Here is a 25,539-nt window from a genome sequence, read left to right on the forward strand (position 1 = left end):
ATTTTAGAGCATATTTCTACAGTTTCTATTATTTTAACTAAAAAGAAATAGTGTGCATAAAATGTACTCATTAAAACCGTCATAAAAGATAATCAAGCACAACTTTTGAACGTCATGAATGCAAAATACATTATCAGTGACATTGCCTTGCACCCCATGCGTTGCGACATCTCTGACAGTGAAAAGAGCTCCTCGTTCTAGTTTAAGCGGGTCACGTCTGTTTACCAGAGCTTTCCGTGCCACGGTAATTTCAGGAGTTTAAAATTCATCGTATAGACGTCGTATAGAGGTAAGGAAGACGGCTCATTAACAAATAAAAACGTTCGATCGAATGCGATGTTTAGCAGATGTTACGATCTTTCAAAGACGTCTCCGCGACGTACCTGTGCTATCTGGGGTGTAGCTTTTGCGCTCAACACAAGCAAAAACACTGAAATACGCGTTTAGTTTCTAACATCTCTATATGTTACCGTTAAAGGTAAGTTAAGCGCTTGGGAAACACCTCTCAATTTACAACACTGGTCTCTGCCAAAGCACCTGACACATCAACCTGCGTTTATGAGCCTCTGGGATCATTTAATGTAAAGTTCTCTCTTGCTTTGGATAACTCAGGTCGTGTGATAGGCCGTCAACAGTTTGCTTCCTCATGGTTTCCTACCACAGATTGATTATTAAAATGGTTTCTTTAGCTATAAAAAAGCGTTTTTGGATTAAAAGTGACGTCACTTAACAGAGTCTCTCCATGCGCGACGCACATAAGTTACGCCAATCAATGATGAAACGTGACATATTTACATTATTGATTAGCATTTGAAGGGTTAATTTTAGAATACTTTTAATTAGATCGACATGCATTTTATTGGTGAGTATGATAAGCGTTTTTACTGGGAATTTAAACTTTTTGTCGACCCCAAAAATTTACCAAGGCTATAAGAATATCTTTGCAGCATTTAACTCTAGAAAGCATATTCATGGACTGTTACAGTACACATGCATTTTCACTGTATATGGTAGGGTTGACCTACTGTAAAGGTTACTTTACTATGTTTTTTACGTTCCATTTAAAATATTACACATTTGTGTAGTGCATAATATGTTGTAATATTCCAGAGAGATGTCACATGTGTGCATAATGGGGTTATTCGCCTGTGAACGCTCAGAGTGTGCACTTGACTCATCTCATCATCTGGCATGTTATTTGAATTTCAATATCCTTGAACCATGTGTACTTTTGTACCCAAACATTTCCTTTTCTCCTTATTTAAATAGGCAGTTTCCCATTTGACATTTGGTGCAATGTGTTATTTTTCTGTCTTTCATTCACATCTCCCTCTCTCCTGTTTCTCTTTCCTTCTTGCTATGACTCTCCATCTTTCCTGCAGGCGGCCTGTTCATCAGGAACACAGATCAGGAGTACACGGCCTTTCGGTTGGCCATTTTTCTTCACAACACAAGCCCTAATGCATCCGAAGCCCCTTTTAACTTGGTACCCCATGTGGACAACATTGAGACGGCCAACAGCTTCGCCGTGACCAATGCCTGTGAGTTCAATTTGAAGCTGTTTACATGTACAATAATGCTGTTTATTGCCATGGCAATAGAGCTTTAGAGGATAGCAGGTAGTATCGCCTTTGTTGATGGATCTAGAGTTGATCAGAATCAATATTGGATCACTTATTATGAACATATTGACATTAGATTAAGAAGAGTAAACAATCTGAAGCATAAAACAGAAGTTCTGATCTTTTTTGAATTGTTATTGTAATAAATATTGTGTACACACGTGGTAAATCACCATTCTTTTTGACTTCACAGTGACGTGAAGCTAACAGAATAAATATATATATTATACCTGCTTTGTGAACTGAACTGTAGCCATAGTTAAGGGAATGCCTGGCCCCCGTCCAGTCAGCACTGGTGTCTCTTTGTGAAATCTGTCCTCCGGCTCTCAACTGGCACAAATACAGGCTAAGTGCATGTAGTGCACCAAGTGTACGATATATTCATGTGAGCACCCTTCCCCCAATGCCCTGAGCTGGGCTTTCTCACTGTGTGTTCATGTGTGTGAATGTTTGAATGTATTTGTGTGCAATCTGTTGACATATGTGCTGGCATTGCAGAAATTTGTGTCTGTGTTTGTATTTGAATCTTGTGGTAATACAGTCAATGTCTGCCATAGTTTGTCCATGAACCCCTTCTGTGTAGTCTCATGTTGAGGGATTGTGGGCCAGAATGAAGTCGGCTTCATATGCTGATGTCACTTTAAGAGTGCGCCATACTTTCCTAACATTTTTTTTTTGGCATTTCCCGTCATGCTCAGTGGATTTTACCATAAGTTCAGGGGGTAATAGTGCAGATCAACTGTGGGTGTGCCTGGACTGGTTCTTTCTGCTTGTGCTCAATTCACTTGCTATTTCTGTCACGTAATGTTCAATACTGAGTTCTAACCACTGAATACAGTGTTCCTTATTTTCTTGTTATCTGCTGTGCTGTGATATGAAGTGATAGGAGGAGCTGTGCTTCCCAGGCAGCTGCGCTTTGTGGAAAGCAAGGTTAAAAAAATGCAGCACAAGAATTGTATTTCTTTAACTTTCTGCAGAGACAGCACCATAAACCCAATCCAATCAAACTGGAAGGATTTTGAATTTCCTGTTACATTTAACACTATGTATTGTACAGTACAACTGATTGAAGCAGGTACACACACTTAAATTGCTTTCAATCTTATGTGGCGGGCTCAGGACTATAAAACGTTTGTCCAATCATTGCATTTGGACCAAAGGTGGGATATTATGGTCTTAAAGCTAGTGCTATTGCTAGCATGTCTCAAATTTATATAGAATGAACCTTCTCATAATATTCCCTGCAGAGTACAACAATACTGATGGAAGAAAATGTTTTGCAATATGACATTCTAACAGAATGGATTTATGGAGTATAATTCACTTTTTGGGGGGCAGCATTGTGGCTCAATTGTTAGCACTGTCAACTAACAGCAAGAAGGTCACTGGTTTGAGTCCTGGCTGGACCAGTTGGCATTTCTCTGTGGAGTTTTTATGTTCTCCCTATGTTTGCATGGGTTGCTCCAGTATCTCCCACAGTTCAAAGACATTAACTAAACTGGCCATAGTGTATAAGTGCATGTGTAAATGTGAGAGTGTATAAGTGTTTCCCAGTACTGTGTTGCGGCTGGAAGGGGATTCAATGCATAAAAAATAGGCTGGAATTGTTGGCGGGTTTTTTTGCCACAAATAAGGGACTAAGCCAAAGGAAAAGGAATGAATTTGCTTTTTTAATAATAAAAAAATAATTTTTCATTTTATACATTTTCAACTTTTATTTTTGAACCTTAAATAGCATAAATAAATTTCATTAGAACAAACATGGACAGTTTTGGGACTGATAACAACAGTTGTATTGTAATAATTATTTTTAAATCCTTAATGCTGAAATGAAGGAAATGTTTTATTTTCCTAGAATCATTTACAAATTGCCTGCTAATAATATTGTATTACCTTTTTTAAAGCATACATCTGCTGCATGCAAAATGCTGCATCATCTAAGGCGCCAATCAAAACCCTCATGGCCTGCCCTGCAGCACACATGTGATGTGGGCCAGCCAGATAAAATAATCCATAATGCATTCATTTTCTTTTCAGCTTAGTCCCTTTATTAATCAGGGGTCGCCACAGCGGAATGAATCGCCAACTTATCCAGCATATGTTTTACGCAAGGGATGCCCATCCAGCCACAATCCAACACTGGGAAACACCCATACACTCTTGCATTCACACGCATACACTACGGCCAATTTAGCTTATTCAGTTCACCTATACCACATGACTGTGGGGGAAACCAGAGCAACTGCAGCAAACCCACACGAACACAGGAATAACATACAAACTCCACACAGAAATGCCAGCTGACCCAGCTGGGGTTGCTTCCAACTGAGCCACCGTGATCATTCATAAAATATAAGCATTCATTTGGGGATGAATGCCAATATATCATGCATTTCTCTCTCTTTTTTTTAGTTTTATTGGCCAATGAAAATTCTTCAATTTACATTTTATTAAATTAATTTGACTTTAAAATGCAAACCACCAAGAAAATCACATCATATAAAAATTTACAAATGTATACATTCATATGAAATCGCTACTAAACCACCAAAACTGATCTCAGAAAGTATTCACCCATCAAAAGGATCGTTCACCGCAAAATAAAAATGTTCTTATCATTCACTCACCCTTCACTGTTGAGCACAAAAGAAAATATTTTGAAGCAGCCCTTCACATCCATATTATGATTTGTTCATGCTATAGATGGGCTGGTATAAGATTCTGGTGGTATGATAACCTTGGATAAAAAATATCACTTATACACGGTATTATAATTACTGCTCTAAAATTAGTTCTTTTTAAATTGATACTTTTTCCCCCTTGAACACAATATATTTTATTTTAAGAAACATTTATAATATTTTGGAATATTTTCAAATGAAACATTGACTTCTGCTGTCTTCATAAGTTTCAATAACACTGATTTCTTTACCATTTAAAACAGCATCTTTGGATATCTTTTCTGCTGGAGATACGGTTGTTCTAAAAACTAAAATAAACTTTACAAAATATCCCTTAGGAGCAGTATAACAGAAAAATTGGGGGGTTTTAAAACGTTGCCTTCTCCAAACCGTGGTGTACCTTGAAAACGGTTATCATCCCATGCTTAATGGATACCAATGAGTTTTTTTTCCCCCGCAGCATTCTTTAGAATATATTATTTAGTGTTCAACAGCAGAAAGAAATTGATAAAAGTTTAGAAATGCTTGAGTGTGAGTAAATGAATTCACTTTTGAGCAATTTCAACTTCTGGGTGAACTATTCTTTTAAGCATGCAGTATTTGTTTTCCTACATGTGCATTGTCATGCATGCCATTCTTCCCATCAGCTCCACACTCATTCTTGCACTCCTCTCAGATTGCTGTGTTCTCCAAGACCTGTCCTAATGATAGAGACTGCCAGTAATAATGAATTTGCCTGAAAAGTATATAGCCCGATTAACCTTCTCAACAGATTGAATGCTCATGCGGTCGTTGTGGTGATTTGAGCCAGCCTGATAATTTCCTGTCCTATTACTGTGTATGAACAATCGGTTTCAGTTAAACAGATTAATCGCCCGGTCTGCCACTCGCCATTTTGAGCGTGGCGTAAATCACTGCAGAGCAGCGGCAGCTCAGCTTGTGCAGAAGTCAGACTACCAGCGTCTCACATCCTCAGCGTCTCCAGCTCTCCTCCGTGCCTGTCTGCAGCTCTGTTTGCAGTGTGTTGCACATGATGGCTTTTATTCCTCGCTGGGGAGCCATCGCTGCTACGGGAGGATGAGTAGAGGACAGATTATTCGCTTCCAATGATCTTTCTGCCTTCAGCCGCCTGCTTCCTTCCCTCCATCCTTTCAGTTCTGCAGTGTTATTTTACACAGTCGGTTGGTAAATTAAGCGGGGAATGACAAATGTGTGTTTCCGAGGAGGGTGAGGGGCAATTTTGCATAGTAGGGATTTGTGTGACCTCTAGGACAGCCGAGCAAGTGGGCCGGTTTTCAGCTTCCCAGCAGTGGGTATGTCAACTCAGCAGTACAGTGCTGATACAAGCCTCTTTTGCTGTAATTCAGTCATAGACGAGACAAGTTTGTTTCCTACTATCGTATCAGTGTGCATGATAGCATCGCCGCATGGGCATATGCCCCTCTCCACAGAGCCACACTCAGCCTATTTACTCACAGCGCCACATGAGCGAACGCTGCTCATCATATGAGCACAGCAGCTGGATGCTACAATATTGGGGCTTTTGAACTATTTAAAAACAGGGCAGCAAGGAAAACATTTGTGATGTAAACTTTTGTTCAGATTTTTTTTTTTTTGGCTTCATAGGGTCCCATGCTGAAATCTCAGATAAATCATATTTAACATTACAGTATACCACTGGATCAGGGTTTGTTGTAAAATATATGCATGTACAATAACAACGACAGCAAAAAACAAACAAACAAACAAACAAAAAGACTTACAGATGCATTCTTCTATATGCCAAAGTGATTTAGGGAACAGCTTTCAAAAATTTTAACATTGATGTTTTGCAAAGCATATGTGTGACACATTTCTGTGAGGAAAATAAACATTAGATATTATTTTGAATATGGACTTTCCCTCAGGTGTTTGCAGAATTACTCAAACAACATTGAGATGCTGTGTGATGAAATGAGTACACTTAGTAGAGGTAGGCAATCACATTATCTGTAAATATACCAGTTGAGTTGGTATATGTATCTTCATTCTAATTAGTATCATGAATTTCCTATATAGTATCCTAAAATTCAGATAAAAGTACAGTAAGTGGTTTGAAAATAATTATAGCTGTAAGTCAGGGAAGTTTAATTTTTAACCTTTTAAGGTCCAAGCTGTTTTTTTTACTTGCATTTTTTATTTGTCTTTGCTATTTGAGCTTATTGGAACCTAATTAGAATAAAACCCTATGTATCATCTTTTGATATGATGTACTTTTAGAAAAAAATGATGTCCATATATATGGACTCGTTGTCCGAATTTACATAAACCACTTTTTCCTGACTGTTTTGTAATGCATATTTAACGTACTGTAGACTTTTTTTTTTTTTAAATATGTTTATGTTTTACTTATGAGAGTAAAAACACATTTTTTCCCAGTTTGGACAGTTAAAAATAGATATATAAAACATTAAAAAAAATAAAAATATAAAACATTCATAGTATTTTAAATAGCTAAAATGTGCTGTATTATATTTTTCCATTTTCCCATTTACAAGTATAATTAGAAACACTTTTTTCTGTTATAGCACAGCTGCAAGACAGAGAGAAAAAGTAAATATATGTTCACCATTAGTAATCATTAATCAAAGCATTTGCTCTATTAAAATAAATAATCTACATGTTTTAATCTTATAATTAATGATATTTTAGAAATATTGTCCATTTTTTTCCCTTTTCTGTCATTTATTTCTCAATTGCTTATCATTTTATTAATTTTTTATATACATATCTAAAATTCTTTGGCATTCAAGTTTGATTTAAACTTGAAAGAGAAGCAGATTTTACCTGTCAATGGGTGCACATGGCTCCTGAATAGCATAAAAGTAAGAGAAATAGTGGATTTCGTTTTTATTTCAACAGTCTTTTACTTTAATCTATTGAAAAGAAACCGTGTCATAATTAATAAAATTATTGTTAAAAATTAAATTAGTTTTGTTTGTCATATATAGTTAGTTATTTATGTCATGTATGAGTGAATGATGTTTCAGTTCGGCAAACACCGCAAGTATATTTTAAACCTGTGGGAAGCACTGTTTATAGTTATAAACAAGATGTCATTTAAATTTAAAATTATAACAAGTTCTTCGTTTCATACTTAAAAATAGAATTATTATAGATGACTGAGTCAAAGGAAGGAATGAACTGCAGATTTTAACTTACTAAGTGACTGTAATATGACTTATGCGATTTAGATTTTTTACATGCATGTGACTTCCTAGACTTTTTAATCTTTGCAGATTGATGATTTTATTAACATTGACTGCTGTTAAAATCTGCTCCACCACCACCACAAACAACTTCACTCTAGTTATGCCATGAGTTTGAGATGATTTTACCTGTTTTTTGTTTGTTTGTTTTCCCCCCAACCATCGGCTCATGTTTTACTGACCCTTTGGCAGCCCATGTATCCTTGATTTGCCCTTTTTCCAGAGCATGTAATTATCATATTTGCAGTACCATTTGGCACCACTAGTGGCTCAGAGACAACAAAATACACCTAAAATCCTGTGTACAGCCCTTTTATTATGGTGCTCTTTCATTTATAGCTCAATTCTCTGAACAGATTGTTAGAGGGAAGCTGTAGAGGAGCTATAAAACTGTATGGAAACGGTGTGCAAATGAAAGTATTCTGCAGTGCCTTTGTTCTCCTCCATCTAGTTTTAAAATGTATGAAGCTTTCAATCAGGCCCCCATGAAGACCGCGAGAGTCTCTTTGCTTTGTTTGGACTGTCAACAGAGAGGATTATGTGCCAAACAGATAGGGCTGTGTCCATGTGTGTGTTTAAAGCCACGACATCCCTCTGTCCCCATCGTTCTCCCAGACGGCTTTCTCTTCCAAGGGGTTTGGCTACCCAAAAAGAAAAGAAAAAATAGGAAGATAACCACACGAGCCAAGCGGTGACGAAAATAGCCAGGGGCTTATGGGGACTGTTTCTCCAGATTGGATCCCTCTGTGAACAGAATCCATATCTCTGTCCCTCCCTCCGTCTCTATCTTTCTGTCCCACGGATCGAGTATTTTAACATGGCAACTCTCAGTCTGTGTTTCCTCCAACTTGCTCATTAATGTGTGGGTCTGATGTTTGCATAAGTCTCACTGTAGTTCCTGAATCAATAGTTGTTTCCTGCAAGCCATCTGCAGTGAGAGTGAAGAGGCGCTGAAAATCTCCAGTGATCTCGAGTTGTTTGACAGAGTCATGCTTCCTACTGGCAGCTCAAGTTCTCCTTTTAGTGACAGAATGAAAACTGTATTGACAAAGATTCATCAATAATTGGAAGCTGTGTCAAACTTGGAAAATCTCCTGTTGTTTTTAGTACATTTTTGATTCTCAAGAAAGGGGCTGCATGATGAATCATATTCAAATCGCATTTGTGATTAATCAAAAGCTGCAATTGTCATGCGCATCTTGTCAGGGAAGCACAGTTGTGTGATCAGTAGTAAATCTACTTTGAAGGCCAGAGGGCACTCTTGCATGGATAATCCAAACACCAATGAAGAAAAAACCTTTTCCTATAGTGATTGATGAATAAACAGAAAATTCAACTGCTTTTATTGATTCAACAAAATCATCAAGTCAAGTCAAACTTTATTTATAGAGCTTTTATGGAACAAAATCAATGCCAAACGTATTGAAATAAAAAGCTTGTAAAATAGCACTAACTGAAAAAAATAATACAATGAATTAACAATTACTCTTATAACTCCACCAGTCCGAGCAGGGATGAACCTGCGATACCTCAATGGGAGACGCTTAATGAGGAGGCGAAAGATCACTGGATCACCTCTTGAGATCTGAGGAATGAGGTTTATCTGATCACAAGCTGGCTTGTATTACATTAGGATTAATGTTAATGCCCAAAACATTGTTTACACACTGGCCTACTCATAATCCTTTTATTAGCCTACTTATAATGTCCAAGACTGATATTAATATTAAATGCTACTTTTTTGCCTTTATTATCTTTTTTTCCTCACCTATTTACTGGTTTAAAAATCTTTAATTGTTCTATCTCCACCTGCTGGTAAAAAGCAATTTGCAAACTATCGAATCTGCTATCTGCAATCAATTGCTTTTCCTGCAGTTCCCGGATGTAATGTTGAATTTTAACAGCCGAATTTGAGCCACTGAATTTATGGAAGCAAATTTTTAAACTAAAAATAAAATTTGCTGAAAATTGCCTTTTGAATATTATACTTCGTGTTTTTTGACAGAACTGAATATTTTGGAAGTGAAATCTGGAAGTTGAATATGAAGTATGAGATCGTGTTTTGACTTAAAATATTCACAGCTTAAATAAACAGCTGTGTTAAATTTCAGGACCTAAAATTACAAACATTGGCAATTCAAGTCACAACAATGCAAGCAGTTGTTAATTCATTGTAATACTTTTTAGTTAGTGCAATTCAACAAGCTTTTTATGTCAATACTTTTGACGCTGATTTTGTTCTATATACTTTACGAGTCAAAGTGCTGTACAGAAAATACAACAAAACAAGCATAGTGGTTAATAAAATATATCAGATATACTTCGCATTCATTTTTATAGTTGAGGTGTGGACTTTTCTATTCTTTATTTTTATTTATTTATTTACTTACATTTTTTAGAACAGTTTCTTTGTTGTTTTTGTTATACTTTTTTCTTTTGAGTAAATAATCCTGAAGTGAAGCATAAAATTAATGTTTTAATGTAATTTTAAATTGAATGTATTTAATAATAAATTAATAAAATTTCAGTTGTTCTGGATGCCTCAAATCAAAGTTTATTTCTAAAGTACACTTAATTACAGCCTTTGGTCGATCAAGGTGCTGTACAATAGCAGTAGCTGGTAAAAAACAGCAATGAAATACAATAAAAACAACAATACAAAACAATAGTAAAAACAGTAAAAGTTTCTAAGAAAGAAGCAATTTAGGATTGCCTGGCTCTGTCATTAGGGTATATTACATGAACTCGCAAAAAGATTTTTTTTAAGTCTTCAACGTCGATTTAAAAATAGATAAAGTGGGTGCTATTCAGATTTTTAATGGTAACTTATTACATAGTTTCGGACCCACAACGGCAAAGGCTCTATCGCCCCTGAGACCAGATTGCAATAGATGGCAGTCGAAATGTGATCTAAGTAAGAGGGTTTGGATTTAAAACATGAAAAAAAAAATATTGTGAATAACTGTCATCAGTAAAAAATACAAGAATTAACTTTTACTCACAATAACTAACAATGTTCATTCTTTCATTCATTTTTTTTTTTTTGGCTTAGTCTTATTATTAATTAGGGGTCGCCACAGTGAAATAAACTGCCAACTTATCCAGCACACGTTTTACACAGCAAATGTCCTTCCAGCCGCAAAGCAGTACACACTCCTATTTCCATCAGTAGCCATGTTTTTAATATCAGGCAAATGCTAACATACTAGTGTGTGCTAAAGCTAGCTCCATTGTCTTTTCCAGGGCTTGATCAGGCCTCCTCAGGGCTTCCTCTGAGACACTGGTCAAGATTATTTTCCCATGGAATAGGCTAAAGCTGGACTCAAAGCTAGAGTTTATCGGTTAGGATTCAGTTAGTGAAACTGCTCATTTCCAGTGTTTTCATATCAGGATAACAACTAATATTTAACATTTACAAACAATTCAAATGAGTTCAGCTCAAAACACTGTTTCAAACATCAGCAAGTCCACACAGTCAAAAGTTACATATACTTGGTTACTGTAAATTCACAACATGTTTTTAATCTTCCTATTTTCATTATTATTCACCATCATCAAAAGTCTGCAATGTGCCGACATGTTTTACCAAATGCATGGTAGTCTCACTCTGTTGAGCCGTTTCCTCTTTTCGCCCCTGGAGGCAGGGCTCTGGACACCCTTTAAGTGGTCGGGATTCACCTCGTGATTGAAAGTCTCGGGCGGCCGGCTCTCTGAGGATCCTGAGGAGTATTTTTGGGTTATGTTCGATCCTCCAGCTTCAGTGGGTTTCGGCATCCATCTGAATGAGTTCTGGGTGAGCATTTGTAAATAATGAAGGGACAGAGGTGACTGTTTGGGCTTTTGGGAATGTATGAAAGGAAGAGGAGGGGTGTGTAGCAGTGCAGGATTTTCTCGAACAAGACATTAATATGGCCAGACAGTGCAAAGAGCACACAAGGATTCAAAACAGAACACAGCACTAGGGTAAATGATAACTGTAGTGAAGCTATTTAATGGTGCAAAAGCTTTTGAACTATTTATTTTAAATATTTATATTATACGATTAATGAATTAATTAATGTAGTTAATGAAACTACTGAACATCAAGGGGAAAATAAGGTGATGAACAGTAATTCAGTCTTACAGACTAAAATTCTTTTAATATATGTATTTATAAATGTGTAAACTTGTAACAAATTTTTATGTACATTTTTATATTGCATTATTATATTGCATTATTATATACAACTATTACTAATGGGCCCAAAGTGTGCCAAGAAAATATCCCCCACAACATTACACCACCACCAGCACCAGCCTGAACCATTGATATAAGGCAGGATGGATCCATGCTTTCATGTTGTTGATGCCAGTTCTGACCTTACTATCTGAATGTCCCAGCAGAAATCGAGACTCATCAGACCAGGCAATGATTTTCCAGTTTACTATTGTTCAATTTTGGTGAGCCTGCGAATTGTAGCCTCCGTTTTATGTTCTTAGCTGTCAGGAGTGGCAACTGGTATGGTCTTCTGTTGCTGTAGCCCATCTGCATCAAGGTTTGACGTGTTGTGTGTTCAGAAATTCTCTTGCATACAGTACCTCTGTTGTAACGAGTGGTTATTTGAGTTACTGTTGCCCCTCACTGAAGCCAAGGAGGGCTGAGCCTGGTCAGTACCTGGATGGGAGACCACATGGGAAAACTAGGTTGCTGTTGGAAGCGGTTTTAGAGAGGCCATGAGGGGCGCTCAACCTGTGGTCTGTGTGAGTTCTAATGCCCCTGTAAAAGTGAAGGGGCACCATCTTTTAGATGAGACGTTAAACCAAGGTCCTGACTCTCTGTGGTCACTAAAAATCCCATAGCATTTCTTGTAAAGAGTAGGGGTGTAACCCCGGTGTCCTGGCCAAAGTCCCTCAATCATCCCTTATGATGATGACCTTCCAATCATCCCCATCCAACGAATTGGCTCTATCGCTGTCTCTTCACTCCACCAATAGCTAGTGTGTGGTGAGTACCCTGGCGCTGTTGTCCTTTAGCTGCCGTCACAACATTCAAGTAAATGCTGCACAATAGTGGTGGTGTGGAGAGACCCCTCTCATGATTGTGAAGTGCTTTGGGTGTATGGCCATACACAATAAAATGCACTATACAAATACACATTACACTACATTACATTCTATCAGCTCTAACCAGTCTCCTCTGGCATCTACAAGGCACTTGTTCCCACAGAATTGCCACTCACTGGATGTTTTCTCTTTTTCAGACCGTTCTCTGAAAACCCTAGAGATGATTGTGCGTAAAAGTCCCAATAGATCAGCAGTTTCTGAAATTCTCAGACCAGCCTGTCTGGCACTAACAGCCATGTTAAGTTCAAAGTCACTTAAATCACCTTTCTTCCCCATTCTGATACTTGGTTTGAACTCCAGCAGATCGCATTGACCAAATGCATTAAGTTGCTGCTATGTGATTGGCTGATTAGAAACTTGTTACAAACAGTTGGACAGGTGTACCTAATAAAGTGCCCGGTGTGTGTGTGCCTGTTTGTGTGTGTGTATATATATAACAGAAATATAATAAAATACAAAACACAATAATAAAACAGAAAAAAGCACAGTGAACTTGTAATTTTTCTAAAACTTAAGATATAATTTAAGTATTTTTTTTTGTTGTAATAATATTAATATTTTTAAATGCTATACTTTATTATTTATCAGTGATGAAGGAGCTTAGGGTAAGTTTAGTTTTCAGATAGGTGCTTCTCAGCATTGACACGGAAATAATTGAACAGTGTACCTTCACAGTCTTACCAATATTGATCCATTTGTCTTGTATTTGGATCTCACACAACAGTGTTTTTTTCATCAAAATTCAATTTTCCCCATGATAAAAAAATGCTTGGTTGTCCCCCGAAGCATTTGTGGAGTTATCCTTTACCAAGTGCATTTGCCGAGGCCAGGTAGTCTCCATGTATTTTTTCAATGCTCTCTCCTGCATCTATCTTCGCACTGCGCCAATATCTCCGAAGATTAGAGCCTTTGTATAAACCTCAAAGTGTTCGCTTCACTGAGCAGCTGTCTCCATCGAGGCCAGGTAGAGCCGATAGATTGGAAACCCTCTGAACCTCTTTCAAAGTGGCTTTATCTCCCTGTGGGATTCTTACCTATGGCATCTTCCTGCGTCCTCCGAGCTGGAATGATGGATCACCTTAGACCCACACACAAGGATGGCAGACAGGCAGGAATGGCTTGATGCTGGCGAAGGGCTACTTGTCCGTCAATTCTCCTCTGGCAGATCCAGTGCTTTGTCAGCCTCCTTTTATATATATTTTTTAAGCCAGCGGATCAGACCGTCGCTACAGGGGAAACACAGATGCATGGACCGCTTGCACATGGTTGTGGATGTTGGGAAGGGTCAAGGTTAACTCGTGAGGGAAATGTTTTCTCCTGGACCACAAAAAAAAACATTACTCTTGTTGTATTCCCAAGTCCCTTCTGCTAAAACCTTGGCAATCTTTGGTTACCATTATGTAAGCTTTTGGATGGACAATGCTCAGAATATTGTATTGTATTTATGCTATTGGTATAGTATTAACAGGGTTTAATATTAAGAGCCGGCTCCAGACCACAACTAAAGCCTTGTTTACACTGCAGGCCATTATTACCGATTCCAAGTAAATTCTATCTATTCTATGTATTATTTTTATTGGATTGTCAGTTTACATAGGCTTTTATATGACCCACATCAGAATTGTGTTTTGGACTCTTGCTATAACATTTGAAAGTATTTTGTTGGTGGCTTAAATAAAAAAATAACCTACAAATAGTCTCTACATAATTTTCAGTCATGGTTGGTTATTTTGTTTTTAGTAAAAAATTTTTTTTATTTTAGTTTAGTATTTTAGTTATCATACAACTGAAACATAACATAACTTCCAGCCAAGTAGCTCTGACATGCAAATGTTGAGTGTGCACTACAGAAATGCACGGTGCCATTTAAAAGTTAAATCAGGGTATCCGCTGGGTCTTTAAAAGTCTTAATGTCTTAAATTTCTAAAACTTAAATTCAAAGGATTATTTTGTTGTAGGTCTTAAATCATTTTAAACATGTCTTCATTTTAAAAGTCGTCAAAGTTACCCAATCACCCCAACACCCATCCAATCACCAACAATCCATCTAAATAGTAATTTTTTATTGCAAAAAGGTGTTTATTTCACAACAGCTGTAAGACATTTTACAGCAAATTCTTTTAATTAAAGTCCCTAATCAGGAAAATGAAACTAAAAACAATTCCACAATTCCACAATTCCTCACAATAATAACAGCAACATATCCCTTCACATGATCTTTCATTTACACAAAAAACTATTTACAGAAGTAAGCGTGAGAGCATATAATAATTATAAATAGGCATGAAACTTAAGGTTTTATAAATTAAAAAAAAAAGTCTATACAACTAGAGTTTTTTTTTTTTTTGACACATTAAAATGTGGTTAAAAAATAAGAAATAACTACATTTGTTTTTTTTGCTATTAGATCAACTAGGCCATTACAAAAAAATCATTAGTGTTTAGCCCCACTGAAGTCTACAATCTCATTCATAATAGTCTTGAAAGGGTCTTAAAAAGTCTTAGATTTAGCTTTATGAAACCTGCAGAAACCCTGTAAATGGAAAATTGCCTCTGTTGGCTGACTGACTAAAAATTATTTAGCGATCCTTAATCCTAAAAAGTAGATAAAAATTCTCATTCTTTCCTGTGCGCCTCTGATCGGCACACACTTATCTAGCACATGCTTATTTCCAAGGTGAGATGTGCACCCACATCATTTAAAAATAAACAATCATTTCATTTCTGTCATGACTGACAATCGTTTCTCTATCTTTTTACTGAAAGTAATTGCTTATAGATATGAAATTTTTGATTCATCTACAGTTGTGATCAGGTTATAAAGCAACACTACACTTTTTTTTTTCGTTTTGAAAATAAGCTAATTAAACATCTCCCAAGAGTTAAAGGTGCAGTGAAATTGCACAGTGCCTGAAATTCTTGCAACCATGGAGACATTTCTGAGAGATGATTCAGAACTATTTTCAGGCACTGCGTAATATACTTGCACCTCTTGCTACCATGGTATGGCAGCAGAGTTCCTTGATTATTACACTGGAATGCTAGTAGTTTCTAGTAGGGCTGCACGATTTGGAGAAAAAATCTAATTGTGATTTATCTGATCAAAATTGCTATTTTCCATTTAAAATACGAGTTACTATAATTTCATAAATGAGCTACATGTTAGATGTGGTGGTTTTAATAATAACAAAGAAAGACCAAGCACAATCAAAGTATGCTACACTATGCTTCCGTTTATTTAAAACCATTTTTTTAAAACCATTTTTTTTTATCAATCAAAACTCAAAAACATGCAACATGAGCCTTAAAAGCAAATAAACAAATGTAAATATTGTCCCGCTTGCTTTTTGAGCATTTTCAAGCAAGTTTTTAGACGCCTATGGTTAGTCATTGTGTTCCCACACTCAACAGAAAGGGCTGTGATTGGCTCTAATGGTCATTTTGGCTTTGGCGTTATTCACAGATGAGTGATGTGGATGCAGAAAAATGGCTCCAAGTACAGTCTATTGACATAATAATGTGCAGTTATCACAGCTGATTCATGATAGACGCTGTGGAGAAAAGCCCTAGTTTCTAGTCATATCAGCATAGAAAATTGCAAATTTTCTTGTTCCATTTTTTTCTTGTTCCATTTGTCCTATAACCACAATGTAACTACAGTCAAATAGTAAATAGGATTTAAATAGGGAAATTATCTAAACTCTTTGGTAATTTTTTGACCGAGATGCTAATGGACCAATCTGTTACTGTGATCTTTGCTAAGCTAAGCCAAAAGTGCTCCTGCCAACTTGGAGATCGGCTGAATAAATTGAAAAATGGTAAAACACACCTTTTTTTTTATCTCTAGGGGAGTTTAAATAATAAGTAGAGAGTTTCTTCAACAATTAGTGGAATCTTTAACAGTGTTGTTTTAGACCCCGTTTACATGTTTTAGTTTTAAAACGGCGTTTTAAAATGAAAGCAATCCACGTCCATACTGGCGTTTCATCTAGGGCTTCTGAAAAGATCTCCTTCCATACTACACTGCTGAAAACGCACAGCACATGACCACACACACTCTGGCATGTGCTGGAGCACACATCGTCTGAGCTCCAGGCAGTCAGCGGGTGCTTTGAGCACACCTCCTAGGTGAGAGCAGCGCACGTTAGACAGTTTATCAGGGATCTTGCACTGGATTTTCATCTCACTATAAGTGATATTTAATTTATCTTGTTTCTATCTACTGGCCTTTTAAATGTATTACTTGTTCTTAGGTAACACGTTTTAACTGAGCACAAAGAAAAGTTAATATGTTAGTTCATGTAACCACGTACACTGATTCTGCATATTGACTGATTGCTTCAGAGTAGTGTGGGCAAAAGTACATGTAGCAAAACGTATGTCTTTTAAAACTAAAATGTATTAGTGTAAACGGGGCATTAGTGATGCAGGATAAAAGTTGCTAGATTGACGTGTACTTCGAAGCCTGAGTCTGAGCCTATGATAAGCATTATATAGCAGGATGCTTGGCAGAATCAGTATAAAGCAACTGACAAAATCATGTGTGATGAGCTCTCTAAATTGTTATCATTGCAATTAAGAGTCATCCTGATTATGAATACATTTGCCACGAATGAAGATGACTTTCAACAAGGAGTCACAAAGTATTTCTACATAGTCTCTGCTGGCTTATTTCCACTGTTGTTGCTATTCTTTAAAGGATTAAGTAAATTACATGATCTCCTTATCCCCCCCTGCATGTCCTTGTTTGTCCTGTGCCTCCGATAGCAGCGATTGATGAAGTATATGCGTCGCCTCAGATTATTTTTATTGCTGAATCACATTTCTTGGGTAATGAGATAACAGCACGACATCTGCAGCTATTTTGTCTTACTATGTAGTAAAATTGCTTTTGTTTGTTAGATAGATTCGTCATTTGCCATATGGCACGGTTAAAGTGTTTGATCGTTCATGGCCTGCAGCCCCAACCTCGTCTGCAGCGACTGTATCAGCACTACACACCTCCATCTTGATATGAGTCAGTCAACCACCCCTGCGAACCAGAGATTCAAAATGATGGAGAGGTGGAGACAGCCAAATGAAAAGCTATGGATGGAGGGATGGATAATGCAACAAAGAGCTGACACAGGAGAAAATATGAATAAGTGCCTGCTGGTGAGGAATGGCACAGAGTACAAGACCAGACAGGTTTATTATTCTAGGCGTCGTTTGGATTTTCTAGTTTACGTACATTGAAATTTTTATATTTTCACTTTCAACTTGACCAGCACAGATTAACAGCAAACAAGGATGTGATTTTGGCTTCTTATTAGAGAAATATGGAAGGAGAAGATGGAGAAGCATTTAAAGGGTGAAATGGAAATGCTCAGTGTGGAATGCAACTTAAGGAATGCAGTGTCATTTTAAGGTTAATGTTAGCATTTTAGTGTTTACTTAAACATTTTAACATTATATTATTTATTACTATTTTGAACAGCATTTAATTGCTGTATTTTCAGTATTATTTTTATTTTAGTTGTTTAAGGCATTTTGGTTTTTGTTTTCTTGGTTAAAATGTATTTAAGAAGTATTTTATTTTGTTTAATTTTGCTTTAATAATTTTAGTGCTTTATGTTGGCACCAATAGCCTCATGGGTAGTTTAGCGACATGTAGCGGCATTGAGTTTGTGTACTGGCTCACGGACCTTTCCAAATTTCATCATGATTTGAATCATATACAGTGTTAAGTGTCAAATAATTTCTCAGACATTGCTTTAAATTTATCTTACAGTATATGCAAATGGCCTAAATACACTTGCAGTTTTCTTACTTATTCAGATGATTGTTAAACTACTTATTAGAGTGCAACAGTTGGTTCTGTAAGTAAAAGCTACATTGCACCATAGACTGTAAAAAATGCCACCTATAGGTTTCTAAAGGTTTAGATACGTTTCAAATTAAGCTACAAGTGGGCGAGGCCAGTCGTCGCTATTTTGTTTATGGGTTATTTTGTCAACCAGGGTTAACCAAATAAGGGCAAAGAGGTGGAGCGCAAGCAGAACTGGATTTTTTTTATGAAATCCAGACAAAACACTGTATGACAGTGTTTCAGATGACTGTTCTAAAGCCTACAGCTAATCAACCCTTCAGATTCTGGAGTGTATAACAGTTGTAAATAAAGTTATACAATAATAAATTATCTGTATATTATACTGTATATATTATATATAAATTAAGTATATTAGTGTTGCACTTACCTGGGAAATGGAGGCCACATGAATGGTTTGTGAGCATAATTAAGTGCACTGAGCATGCCATATTATCTGATAATTGTAAGAAATAATTCCGAAAGACAACTGACTGTGTAAAGCCACATAAAATAAAACAAAAATATGATGTATATGCTGAGTTCAGCGGCTAATCAGCTGGAATGATGTGACTGCAACCAGCGAGACCTAGCTGTCATTCAAGTGGCCCTACCCTTAATTATGCAGACTTAATTTATAAAAAAGAGTTATAAAAAATCACCCTCCTTTACAGTTGTCATCAAGTGTAATATTAGCTATATACACCAAAATCGTTTTTTTGTACCAGGCTGTAAAGTTGGCCATTTTCAATAGAAATGTGCCCTATTATGGAGCCAGGCCTAGTGGAATTCTGATGAATTGCAGTTTCAGTTACTTCTGTATTAGCTTCATGAGGGAGAGCGGGATGTTGCCACTTGCATAGCACATGCTATTGTATTTCAAATTACACCAATCCATGAGTTGCTGTTTGATGTTTAGCGTCCACTCTCATGTCAGTGTCCAATCCCATAAAGCACCATTCCCTGTACACAGTCTAAAAGGCTTGTCTTTATTAGTCTAATGAGTTATGGATGTGTTGTGGGCATAACATAAATTAAACCGGAGTCTCATTTCCCATTCTCTTAAAGAGCAATGTGCAAAAGTGCTATTGAAAATTTGCTATAATTTGCTACATGGCAGACTTTGTTAGCAGAAAAACGAAATGCTTTACTTGGGAGGAAACTTTTCAGCTTGTGTGATTTACCCTTGTGTAATTATGTAGACAAATTTTTTTTTTTTTACATTTGAAACCTTTCATGTTTAAAGATGCATGTGTGCCGCAACACATCTTTGTGTGTGTAATAAGCAGCATGTTCTTGCATTGTGGACCAGCCTTTAGGCACATATCACTAGCATGCCTTTTTAAATAAAAATAAAAAAACTGCGCCATTAATGTTAGATCAGCTTTTAGTTGGTCAATGGCTTGACCTATTTCAGTTGCCTCAAAATAACAACGTAACAACAATGTGCCTTAGCACACATCCTTTTCAGATCATCATGCCCATGGTTGCACAAATGGGTGCAAATGCATTTGCTATTTAAACAATGTGGTGCAGGACATGAACATGATACATGCTCTGGGCTGAAACTCGTGAAAAACACTTGTGTTGCACTTAGTGATGGTTCGGTCTTGAATTGTTCATTCATTTTGTATGACTTAAAACGATGAGCCCTCTCAGGGAGTTATTCGCTCTTTTGCGCACATGCACATTTTTGCAGGTGGAGTGAAAGATTACTTCCTTTTTCGATTACTTCCTTTCTTCAATCGGGTTTGAGTCGTCATTCATCACGTAAAAGACAGAAGCCAATCATATGCATTTAGAGTGGGGAAAAGATCTGATCCGCTAGTTTCTCGAGACCACCGTTTGAGTCATCTCTTCTTTACATGCTGTCACGTGATGAACGAATGACTCAACCAGAAGACTTGAAAGCTGATCTAATCATGCCTCTTTTTGGCTCATACCGTGTGCTTTAGTTAAGCTTACATGGGACTGTCAGAGTGAAGACCTTTCAGAAGAGGTTAGCTGACATATTCATAGACAAAAGACCATGTAAACAATAAATTATTATTTTTTCTTTCTTATAGCATTTTAGTTATGATTTTTTTGTAGTCTGATCAACATGTAGTTGTAGATGAGTTTGGAAGCAACTCGTAACATTTTAATAATATTTTGGCAAATTGAGCGAAATGACTGAAAAAGATTCATTCATCTCAGTGAACGAGACTCAAAGGTTCGAGTCAGTAAAAAGAATTCCCATCACTAGTTGCACCTGGTGCAGCATTGAAGCTGATGTATGATCAGGCCTTTCATTTTTAATGATTGCATCAGTCACTATGTTCCTCTAAAAAAATATAATCCCAATTATACTAGTATACTTTTAGCTAAACTGTTAGCCAAGATTTATTCAGTTTTTTTTTTCAGGAAAAAGTGTTTAATTTATTTCTTTTTATGTGCTGTATTTTATCCACCTTGTTGCGTTGGTTATGTAACTACCCTTTCCCTTGACACTCTTAATGGAGGAGGTGTAGACGGGGGAAGGAGTTGTGTGAACTCTGTTGCCTACTGTTAATTACTTAGATAGTTAGACTAGAGACCTCTCTTGTGTACTGACCCAATCTTTCTCAGTGCCGTTTCTCTTTTTTCTTTGCCAGCATCGTTCTACCCTAAAATTAGACAGGAAGATGCAGTGAAACAGTAATTTAAAAAGAGGTACAAAGAGGTTGACACGCAATTCAGAGCTTTTAATTGAAAGAAGCGAAGCAAGTGATACAAGCAGGGATTTGATCAGCAATGCTTTAGATGAAGTTTCATGTTCACAGATCAGGCTGAACACAAGTTCCTGTTCCTGTCTGCTGTGCGAATGAGTCATTTAACATAGCCCTTTCAAAACCACTATTGAAAAAAGAATCATTATACAACTGTTAGTTCCAGTTCTGGAATTTGATTGGTTGAGAAGCTGTCTAATCAAAAAAATCGGATATATCAGACCGACAGGATCGAGACATTTTGTTTCACTCAGTCTGTGTATGCAGATTTTTCAGTTACTTTCTTTATAGTTAAACTTATGCAAGTTGGAGGTGACAAGCATTCATTCACAGACCAATTTAGAAATGTAGTTTTATTCCAGTAGTCACACAACTGTGAAAGTTGTCTGAAGTGAATTAAAATAAGAACTTATTAGTGACCAGTATGTTCTGTATAGTGTGACTGTGTACAGTATGAATGAAATCATGACATACTACATTCATAATGTTTTTATTGTCACGTTGTAATTTTTATCAAGTCATTGTTTACCACAGCTCCTCTCCTAGAGTATCATTGGGAAGTACAGGATGCGTCAAATCTAATAGGGAAAGTAGTACTATTAATACTAGTACTACTAAAGTAATACTAGTAATACTATCATAGGATGCAGGGACTTAATTAGTGAGTCACTGCGTCTTTTACAAAAATGATTCTGCTGATACTTTGGTACAAAAATGTGACAGAAAAGCACTTGGGCAGCCGCCTTATTTGAGTTTGGTTTAAGCTTCTAGCAAAGCAAAAATGGCTTAGCATGTCATTGGGTCTCAAAATGTGCCAACACACAGCTCGGAACTTGACACTGCATTTGCATGCTTGTATTAAGTGTGTTTCTAGGGTATAATGAAGCAATAATCCTAAAGAAATTGTGGTTTAGTGTTTGGACCTAATGTGGAGAGACTAAAACCATTAACTGTTCTAAAATTCTTTTAAGTCTTTCTTATTGCTTTTATAAAATGTTTGTCACACAACATATGCAGTATGTTAAAGGCTAAAAATATGTTTTAAATTGTTACTTAAAAAAATGAAATTATTAAATACCATGTGCAGTAAATACGGTGGCGCAGTAGGTAGTGCTGTCGCCTCACAGCAAGAAGGTTGCTGGTTCGAGCCTTGGCTGGGTCAGTTGGCGTTTTTGTGTAGAATTTGCATGTTCTTCCTGCGTTCGCATCGGGTTTCCTGCAGGTGCTCCGGTTTCCCCCACAGTCCAAAGACATGCGGTACAGGTGAATTGGGTACACTAAATTGTCCGTAGTATGTAAGCTGCAACCTGGGCACTCAAGGCGCTTTACATATTGGGGGGATCTCCTCATCCACCACCAGTGTGCAGCATCTACCTGAATGATGCAAAGGCAGCCATATTGCGGCAGACCGCATACCACACACCAACAGATTGGTGGAGAGGAGACGGTGACGGGATGGTTAGGAGGCCATGGTACACAGAGGCCAGTGGGCAGATTTGGCCAGGATGCCAGGATTAAAAGCCTACTTTTTTTCGAAGGACATCCTGGGATTTTTAACTACCACAGAAACCTCGGTTTAACATCTCATCCGAAAGACGATGCTCACTGAGCAGTATAGAGTCTTCTTCACTACACTGGGGCGTTAGGACCATCAAAGACCACATGTTGGGCGCTGGTCTCGCTAACACCACTTCCGGCAGCAACCTTGCTTTCCCAGCTTTCCCATGTGGTCTCCCAATCCAGGTACTGACCTGGCACAGCCCTGCTTAGCTTCAGTAGGTGGCCATGTGAGAGTTGCAGAGAGCTAGCTGTCAGCTTGACTCACCCTAGTTATTTGTTCCATGTTTTATTTTAATTCCAGAAGAAAATTTAAACAAAAACATATATGGCAAACTATATGTTTAGACAATGTGTTTTTCTGGCGTTTCAAATAAACATGTAAAAAACTATATTTTAACTTATACCCCTCTCTATTTCTCTGCAGTGCCTCCTCCTGGCAACAACAACTGCAGCTCAACAATGTTCAAAGTTCAAGCGCAACATTTAAGACATGCTCGTTTTAGGTGTTAAATAACAATGTAAATACCCATAATTTGAGGAGCGCAAATGAAAGTAAATATATTGAAATGCCCATAAAGTTTACGTCAGACTGGAACTCCTACAAATACATATTTACTAAGGTCATGTGCAAAAAAAAGCAGTCTCCACACCTTTTCAGTGCTATTCTTCATTTATTGCATGTGTTTAGCAAATGCCGACAGTACAGTTTTAAGACCAAAAGGCGCTGATGCAAGCTGTTAGTAAATCTGGTCCAATATATGATATTTTCTCACACATACGTCTGCTTATCTCTCAGTACTCTAAATGCACCAATATGCAAATTTTGGCAGATTCTGATAACTCTTTATGTTTGCAAGCTGATTAACAATATACAAGCTGATGAATACAATTATTGTTATGCATTTTTTTCTAAATGGTACATAGACAGTTTGTCAAAATTCATAGTTCTCACCCTTAATGTTAATAGACATTTACTTATTGACTGCTTACTTTTTATTGAACTGGTATAGGAAAGCATTTATTAAAGTCACATTGCATAAATGTCAAGTAGCCTAAACTACCAAATGTGGATGATTGATTTGGGTTTGAGGGCATTGAAATGTAATGATTGCTGTCCATCCCTTAGGTTGTCTTCCATCCAAGCTTTGACTGCATTGATCAAGGCATTAATACTGTAAACACACAGCCTGTAGATATTATAAAGGGCAGCCAGGGTTATTCCTCCAGCGTCTTTGTGCCAATGCAGGTCCTAATTAACCATCTTGGCTTATTATGACTTATAATACACTAGATTAGCTTAAATAGACCATAGGAGAATGGGCATTTACAGCCTACGCTCGAGGTTGGCTAGATAAGCTATCAGGGGAGAGGCTTGATTTGCTGCATCATCTTGTACACAAAGCACCCAGGTGTCTGTTTCTGCAGAGTAATCTTGTCTTTTATAACGCTGCATAGGCAGTCTTAAATAAAAACATATTAAGGCATCATCTGTCGCTTTTATTTATGATTTCTCATACATGTTCTCCAGTGGAAACTCTGATGTTTCCTAATCCATTCTGCGGTCAGTGCGGTCAGTCATTTTATTGAGCGATATTAATTAATTTGTTCTTTTGGAGATGCCACAAATTGAACTCTTAAATCATCCTGCTACATTGATAAACAGTCGCAAGTCTATGGTTTTTATCTTATAACATGCTGAATGACCAACGGCTTTTCCTCAGCGGCCTTCTGTAATCCCATGTGTGCTTTTCGCACTAAATTCAGGCAATAAATATAGGCACTGTAGTCAATATGGAGTGTGAGGTCTGAACTTTGACCTCGGTCCCAGTGCAGCCATTTTTAATGCTTGGTCTTTTATTACAACTCAATAATCATTGTTTTTTAACTGCCAGATGTAATAATTTTAACAATTATTTACTAATTTCAATATTTTTTGTGAATTTGATGACTTTCTGTCTGATCATTTTGATCATTGTTGTTGTGTTGGAAAAATTAATTATTTAAAAAACTGTAATGAATGATTCAATGACTCCTTTATAAATACTTGATTTGTTAAATTTTCAGATGAATCAATATTTTTATCAAATCTATGAACAAATAATTATATATATATATATATATATATATATATATATATATATATATATATATATATATATATATATATATATATATATATATTTACATATTACATAAACTTGTCACCTCCTACTGGCATTACACCTGATAAAACTGTGCTCATTTGATGCATGAAGTTAATTGTTGATTGTTGCAAAAGGTTATTTAATTTTATTGTTACAGTTATATTACAGTTATACAGTTATTATATTATAATGTTCATTATTGTAACGCAGAAGATTTCAAATTTTAAAACAGGAAAACAAATTGCATCAATTGCATTGATCTGTTGGATCATTGCTTATTTGGCCAAATGACAACAACAAAAAGAGATATCATGCTGTGTGTAGGGTTGTCCACATCCGATCATGTGATCGAAAATTAAGACCCGATCACACATTTTCAGACTTGGTCGAAATCGGACGTTACCTCCCAATCAAGACTCGAATATATATGAATACATTTCTCCTTATATTTTAACACATCTATAGTTATGCGGTGGCACAGAGTAAGACCTCTTTCTTGACTTCACACAGAAACAGCAATGCGTGCGGCATGACATCACTTTGTTGCAGAGACGATATTGGTTAAATGCCGGCAAAGTAGAACATGGAA

At 36.8% G+C, this 25,539-nt stretch overlaps 2 protein-coding genes across 12 annotated transcripts in view; one reads left to right on the forward strand and one right to left on the reverse strand.

Annotated features, from left to right (window-relative positions):
* Positions 1 to 25,539, reverse strand: part of LOC147838831 (odorant receptor 131-2-like) — a 1,093,102-nt gene that overhangs the window by 346,018 nt on the left and 721,545 nt on the right. The window lies entirely within an intron of this gene.
* The window catches only part of gria4b (glutamate receptor, ionotropic, AMPA 4b), a 201,234-nt gene that overhangs the window by 24,838 nt on the left and 150,857 nt on the right, over positions 1 to 25,539 (forward strand). For 6 of the 10 annotated variants that reach the window (XR_015519488.1, XR_015519489.1, NM_212752.2 and 3 more), the window contains 1 exon segment: positions 1,383 to 1,541. Coding sequence is in view for 4 of the 10 variants with exons in the window: in NM_212752.2 (NP_997917.2) it covers positions 1,383 to 1,541 (159 nt within the window). In the remaining 6 variants the exon portion in view is untranslated. 10 annotated transcript variants of the gene reach the window in all.

This window comes from Danio rerio, chromosome 21, assembly GCF_052040795.2.
Source record: "Danio rerio strain M-AB ecotype USA chromosome 21, GRCz13ab, whole genome shotgun sequence".
Lineage (NCBI taxonomy): Eukaryota > Metazoa > Chordata > Actinopteri > Cypriniformes > Danionidae > Danio > Danio rerio.